This window comes from Oncorhynchus gorbuscha, unplaced genomic scaffold, assembly GCF_021184085.1.
Source record: "Oncorhynchus gorbuscha isolate QuinsamMale2020 ecotype Even-year unplaced genomic scaffold, OgorEven_v1.0 Un_scaffold_1674, whole genome shotgun sequence".
NCBI classification, from domain to species: Eukaryota; Metazoa; Chordata; class Actinopteri; order Salmoniformes; family Salmonidae; genus Oncorhynchus; species Oncorhynchus gorbuscha.
This window is the reverse complement of record NW_025744853.1, coordinates 79,058-86,674: the sequence shown is the minus strand read 5'-3', so window position 1 is coordinate 86,674 and position 7,617 is coordinate 79,058. Positions and strand designations below refer to the sequence as shown.

Here is a 7,617-nt window from a genome sequence, read left to right as displayed (position 1 = left end):
CCCTAACCCTTTATTTAACCAGGTAATTTATATTTATATATATATATAACCCTAACCCTTTATTTAACCAGGTATTTATATATATATATAACCCTAACCCTTTATTTAACCAGGTATATATATATATATATAACCCTAACCCTTTATTTAACCAGGTATTTATATATATATATAACCCTAACCCTTTATTTAACCAGGTATATATATATATATATATATATAACCCTAACCCTTTATTTAACCAGGTATATATATATATATAACCCTAACCCTTTATTTAACCAGGTTGGCCAGTTGAGAACAAGTTTTCATTTACAACTGCGACCTGGCCAAGATAAAGCAAAGCAGTGCGACACAAACAACAACACAGAGTTACACATGGAGTAAACACAATTTACAGTCATTAATACAATAGAAAATAGAAGAAAAAAAGAAAGTATATATACAGTGTGTGCAAATGGCGTGAGGAGGTAAGGCAATAAATAGGCCAATAGTAGCGAAGTAATTACAATTGAGCAAAATAACACTGGAGTGATAGATGAGCAGATGATGTGCAAGTAGAAATACTGGTGTGCAAAAGAGCAGAAAAGTAAATAAAAACAATATGGGGGTGAGGTAGGTAGATTGGGTGGGCTATTTACAGATGGACTAAGTACAGCTGCAGCGATCGGTTAGCTGCTCAGATAGATTATGTTTAAAGTTTGTGAGGGAAATATACGTCTCCAGCTTCAGCGATTTTTGCAGTTCGTTCCAGTCATACACTCATATGTCCTGGTGAATTCTCTTTCCCCAGTTTATAGTTCAAGTAACTTTGAATATATTACTTAATTATAACTGTTTGTTTATTATTCCTCGTAAAAAAAATCCAAGACTTTGGCCCAGACGTTGATGGATTGTCAACAACAAGTCATTTGTCAGTAAGTGCAAGTGGGGAGGGGGGGATACCGGCGCCCTGCAGACCTTTCCGCAACAACAACACAAGTATCAAACCTGATTGATCAGAGGAGCCAATGTCTGCAAACATTAGGGTGTGCGCGTGTGTTACTTTGTTGCTGTTAAACAGAGTGACGTCGACCAGTACTGTACTATCTTTGACGTGACGTCGACCAGTACTGTACTATCTTTGACGTGACGTCGACCAGTACTGTACTATCTTTGACGTGACGTCGACCAGTACTGTACTATCTTTGACGTGACGTCGACCAGTACTGTACTATCTTTGACGTGACGTCGACCAGTACTGTACTATCTTTGACGTGACGTCGACCAGTACTGTACTATCTTTGACGTGACGTCGACCAGTACTGTACTATCTTTGACGTGACGTCGACCAGTACTGTACTATCTTTGACGTGACATCGACCAGTACTGTACTATCTTTGACGTGACGTCGACCAGTACTGTACTATCTTTGACGTGACGTCGACCAGTACTGTACTATCTTTGACGTGACGTCGACCAGTACTGTACTATCTTTGACGTGACGTCGTCCCCTACTGGAAGGAAGTAAACTACCTGAAGCGCCAAAGATGGTTTGTCTCTTCCACCAAAACAAGCAGAATCGCACCCCCTCTGCGGCCACCGTACCGGGTACACTGGTCACCATAGTAACGAAACGCGCTAGATAACTTTACATCGTAGCGAGTTAGTATTTCTCTAAATATATACGATTTCTCATTCCCTCCGTGACACGGGTTGTTGTTTGGTGAGTAAGGACATTGACTTTTCACATTACTTTTCACCCATCCACGACTTGACTAGTTAAATAAAGGTGAAATAAATGTTTTTTTTAACTATATTCACTGACACGAACGTTAGCTCGTAACGTTAAACCAAACGGCTAACTTCAGCGAGCTAGTATTGTTGTCAAAACACAGAGCCGCAGGACCCCCAGGCAATAGCTACAAGACTTAGCCACGACTTAGTAAATGTCGCTTTAGTAACGCATAGACATTTAGTTGTTGTTGTCGTCGTCAACAGGTCAGCCATGAATGCAGAGATAGTTTCTTCACTTCTAACTCAAGAGGTGCCAGCGGGGACCACTTCCGCCGCAGCAGTTCCTGTGGATCACCTAGACTACGGCTACATTGGCAAATGCACTGATGATAAATACTTGGGGAAGATTCTGAGGGTGCTAAGGTAAATGATGCTGAGCGTGCTAAGGTAAATGATGCTGAGGGTGCTAAGGTAAATGATGCTGAGGGTGCTAAGGTAAATGATGCTGAGGGTGCTAAGGTAAATGATGCTGAGGGTGCTAAGGTAAATGATGCTGAGGGTGCTAAGGTAAATGATGCTGAGGGTGCTAAGGTAAATGATGCTGAGGGTGCTAAGGTAAATGATGCTGAGGGTGCTAAGGTAAATGATGCTGAGGGTGCTAAGGTAAATGATGCTGAGAGGGTGCTAAGGTAAATGATGCTGAGGGTGCTAAGGTAAATGATGCTGAGGGTGCTAAGGTAAATGATGCTGAGGGTGCTAAGGTAAAATGATGCTGATGCGTGCTAAGGTAAATGATGCTGAGGGTGCTAAGGTAAATGATGCTGAGGGTGCTAAGGTAAATGATGCTGATCGTGCTAAGGTAAATGATGCTGATCGTGCTAAGGTAAATGATGCTGAGCGTGCTAAGGTAAATGATGCTGAGCGTGCTAAGGTAAATGATGCTGAGGGTGCAATGATGCTGAGCGTGCTAAGGTAAATGATGCTGAGCGTGCTAAGGTAAATGATGCTGAGCGTGCTAAGGTAAATGATGCTGAGGGTGCTAAGGTAAATGATGCTGAGGGTGCTAAGGTAAATGATGCTGAGCGTGCTAAGGTAAATGATGCTGAGGGTGCTAAGGTAAATGATGCTGAGCGTGCTAAGGTAAATGATGCTGAGGCGTGCTAAGGTAAATGATGCTGAGGGTGCTAAGGTAAATGATGCTGAGCGTGCTAAGGTAAATGATGCTGAGGGTGCTAAGGTAAATGATGCTGAGGTGCTAAGGTAAATGATGCTGAGCGTGCTAAGGTAAATGATGCTGAGGGTGCAATGATGCTGAGCGTGCTAAGGTAAATGATGCTGAGGGTGCTAAGGTAAATGATGCTGAGGGTGCTAAGGTAAATGATGCTGAGGGTGCTAAGGTAAATGATGCTGAGGGTGCTAAGGTAAATGATGCTGAGGGTGCTAAGGTAAATGATGCTGAGGGTGCTAAGGTAAATGATGCTGAGCGTGCTAAGGTAAATGATGCTGAGGGTGCTAAGGTAAATGATGCTGAGGGTGCTAAGGTAAATAATTCTGAGCGTGCTAAGGTAAATGATGCTGAGGGTGCTAAGGTAAATGATGCTGAGCGTGCTAAGGTAAATGATGCTGAGGGTGCTAAGGTAAATGATTCAGAGGAAAGTTAGGTTTAGGCTACAGCTGGCTGTTTTCAACATAACAATCTAAGCGAGAAAATGGACAAAAGAGTTAACACAAATAGTATAAAACTAATTCAGAACTGAAATGGGGATCAACGTGCTATTTTTGTTTGTTTGTTCCTGAGGACTCGGTGTGTTATACCAGACAAGTGAACACCTCTGTGTTATACCAGACAAGTGAACACCTCTGTGTTATACCAGACAAGTGAACATCTCTGTGTTATCCTCATAAGATGTTCTGAAATTCACTGTCAACTATTTTACGACAGGTCTGGAGATGAGGGCATCTATCCCCATCTGATACAGTTCTGTGAGAGTCGTCTGGAGAGGTTGGACCCTAAAAGTCGTGCCCTCAGAAAGGACAACCCCCCAGCCACCGCCGCCTGCTTCTCTGGAGAGGAATGGGGTCAGATCACGGACGAACTCAAGGTACTGTCCGTTTGCCACGCGACGTTGTCACAAAGTGTTTGTGGCGTCTCACTGTGCCAATTTGACTTTGTAATCTGTCGTGGAGAGACTACTTTAAACATCAAGCATCTGACCAAAATTATTTCAAGATTTTAGTTCTGGGTTAACAGAGATCAGTGACTTTGTAATCTGTCGTGGAGAGGCTACGTTAAACATCAAGCATCTGATGATTTCAAGATTTTAGTTCTGGGTTAACAGAGATCATTGACTTTGTAGCAACAATTGTAAGTAGTATTGAGACTTTTGTATTAGTACTAATACCATAGTAGTGTAGCTGTAGGTAATGAGACCGATACACACATCCTTATATAGCAGACTTAACCTAATATTCACCACACCGTTTTCACTTTTACAGAAGTGGGAGACAGATGCTAAAATGAGTGAAACTGCGCTGAAACAACAGTCTATATCCCATGATCTTGAAACTGAGAATCTACCCCCAGTACGTGGATCAAGTTGCTCTATTCCTCTCAAGCAGGTACAGCCTCTGTTTTATGAGGAAATACTGTTATTTTGTGTTGTCAGACAATAGTAGGAAAATGACTAGAACTTCATTCTAAATTGTGTTGCAGAATACAGTTTCAAATGGACAGGAGAAAACTGCACAGAAGAAGGTTCTGCCTCGTAATTATATAGAATGGGACAAGTGAGTTTCTAGAAGGTTCTACCTCCTGATTATATAGAATGGGACCAGTGAGTCTAGAAGGTTCTGCCTCGTAATTATATAGAATGGGACCAGGGAGTCTAGAAGGTTCTTCCTCCTGATTATATAGAATGGGACCAGGGAGTCTAGAAGGTTCTTCCTCCTGATTATATAGAATGGGACCAGGGAGTCTAGAAGGTTCTTCCTCCTGATTATATAGAATGGGACCAGGGAGTCTAGAAGGTTCTTCCTCCTGATTATATAGAATGGGACCAGGGAGTCTAGAAGGTTCTTCCTCCTGATTATATAGAATGGGACCAGGGAGTCTAGAAGGTTCTTCCTCCTGATTATATAGAATGGGACCAGTGAGTCTAGAAGGTTCTGCCTCCTGATTATATAGAATGGGACCAGGGAGTCTAGAAGGTTCTTCCTCCTGATTATATAGAATGGGACCAGGGAGTCTAGAAGGTTCTTCCTCCTGATTATATAGAATGGGACCAGTGAGTCTAGAAGGTTCTTCCTTCTGATTATATAGAATGGGACCAGTGAGTTTCTAGAAGGTTCTTCCTTCTGATTATATAGAATGGGACCAGGGAGTCTAGAAGGTTCTTCCTCCTGATTATATAGAATAAGACCAGTGTAGTTTTTTCCTGCAGTGTAATTCGTGTATGTGGTTCAGGAATCATGCCTCGACAATATTATCAATGTTATCACTCTGTATTGCAGGTTTGATGTCGACAAGGAGTGTGATAAAATTGATGGAAATTTAACAAAAAAGGATCCCCCTGCAATTGTAAACTCTAGACATCCAAAAATCAGGAGCAAAATGGATACAACAGGTGAAAGATATATTTGTTTCTCATTAGACTGTGTCATTAGTGTCCCAGAGATGCTATTTAGTTTTACCGGTTACACAAAGTGTAAATAAATGAATTGTGTTGTTCGTTAGTTATATCGTGAATTCATGTACACTTTGAAGTAGGTCTTTAGTTGACTATTCTTGCTCCGTCATCTTGATAGAATGTGTATGTTCTTGTAGCGTTGACTGAGCAGGAGAAAAGCCTCGTTGCCAACCGCGAGAAGGATAAAGGCAACGAGGCCTTCAAGGCCAACGACTATGAGGAAGCTGTGGTGTATTATACAAGGTCAGACACTATAACTTAACACTATCAGCTGTCTCACTTTGAGGCTTTAGGGATGGTCATTACCTTCAAGCTAAGTTGATGCTAGTATCTTTTAGTGAATGCATATTCGATGGGTTTAATTCCTTTGTCTTCAGAGTTCAGCTTCAAACCACAGAGAGACATTTATATTCATAGAGATACTAGTGGAGCTCTGTCATAATTCCTTATTCAATGTTTATATTACTCAAGACCTCGGTGGGAAGGTCTCATCCAATAGCCAGTCTTCAGTACTGCTAAATGAGGTCCGTCTCTCTTCTCTCCATGTCTCGTTCTCACCAGGAGTCTGTCAGTGGTACCAACCGTAGCCGGCTACAACAACAGAGCCCAGTCAGAGATCAAACTGCAACACTGGCACAATGCCCTCAACGACTGTCAGAAGGTACTGGAGATGGAGCCAGACAATATGAAAGGTACTGACCCACTAGAGACAGAGCCAGACAATATGAAAGGTACTGACCCACTAGAGATAGAGCCAGACAATATGAAAGGTACTGACCCACTAGAGATAGAGCCAGACAATATGAAAGGTACTGACCCACTAGAGATAGAGCCAGACAATATGAAAGGTACTGACCCACTAGAGATAGAGCCAGACAATATGAAAGGTACTGACCCACTAGAGATAGAGCCAGACAATATGAAAGGTACTGACCCACTAGAGATAGAGCCAGACAATATGAAAGGTACTGACCCACTAGAGATAGAGCCAGACAATATGAAAGGTACTGACCCACTAGAGATAGAGCCAGACAATATGAAAGGTACTGACCCACTAGAGATAGAGCCAGACAATATGAAAGGTACTGACCCACTAGAGATAGAGCCAGACAATATGAAAGGTACTGTCCAGACAATATGAAAGGTACTGTCCAGACAATATGAAAGGTACTGACCCACTAGAGATAGAGCCAGACAATATGAAAGGTACTGATCCAGACAATATGAAAGGTACTGACTAGAGATAGAGCCAGACAATATGAAAGGTACTGACCCACTAGAGATAGAGCCAGACAATATGAAAGGTACTGACCCACTAGAGATAGAGCCAGACAATATGAAAGGGTGACCCACTAGAGATAGAGCCAGACAATATGAAAGGTACTGACCCACTAGAGATAGAGAGATGGAGCCAGACAATATGAAAGGTACTGACCCACTAGAGATAGAGCCAGACAATATGAAAGGTACTGACCCAATAGAGATAGAGAGATAGAGCCAGACAATATGAAAGGTACTGTCCAGACAATATGAAAGGTACTGACCCACTGAGAGATGAAAGGTACTGCCAGACAATATGAAAGGTACTGTAGAGCCAGACAATATGAAAGGTACTGACCCACTAGAGATGGAGCCAGACAATATGAAAGGTACTGTCCAGACAATATGAAAGGTACTGACCCACTAGAGATAGAGCCAGACAATATGAAAGATACTAGAGATAGAGCCAGACAATATGAAAGGTACTGACCCACTAGAGATAGAGCCAGACAATATGAAAGGTACTGTCCAGACAATATGAAAGGTACTGACCCACTAGAGATAGAGCCAGACAATATGAAAGGTACTGACCCACTAGAGATAGAGCCAGACAATATGAAAGGTACTGACCCACTAGAGATAGAGCCAGACAATATGAAAGGTACTGACCCACTAGAGATAGAGCCAGACAATATGAAAGGTACTGTCCAGACAATATGAAAAGGTACTGACCCACTAGAGATAGAGCCAGACAATATGAAAGGTACTGACCCACTAGAGATAGAGCCAGACAATATGAAAGGAGAGATAGAGCCAGACAATATGAAAGGTACTGACCCACTAGAGATAGAGCCAGACAATATGAAAGGTACTGACCCACTAGAGATAGAAAGCCAGACAATATGAAAGGTACTGACCCACTAGAGATAGAGCCAGACAATATATACTGACCCAC

General features: G+C 42.1%; 1 protein-coding gene across 1 annotated transcript in view; it reads left to right on the top strand.

Moving 5' to 3' along the window:
* The first annotated feature begins 1,563 nt into the window (after nt 1-1,563).
* LOC124017150 (sperm-associated antigen 1-like) overlaps nt 1,564-7,617 on the top strand; it is a 59,996-nt gene continuing 53,942 nt past the window's right edge. Inside the window, 8 exon segments of the mRNA XM_046332545.1 lie at nt 1,564-1,705; nt 1,981-2,139; nt 3,659-3,818; nt 4,213-4,335; nt 4,430-4,503; nt 5,227-5,339; nt 5,540-5,645; nt 5,964-6,094. Coding sequence (XP_046188501.1) covers nt 1,988-2,139; nt 3,659-3,818; nt 4,213-4,335; nt 4,430-4,503; nt 5,227-5,339; nt 5,540-5,645; nt 5,964-6,094 — 859 coding nt within the window. The 5' untranslated portion in view covers nt 1,564-1,705; nt 1,981-1,987.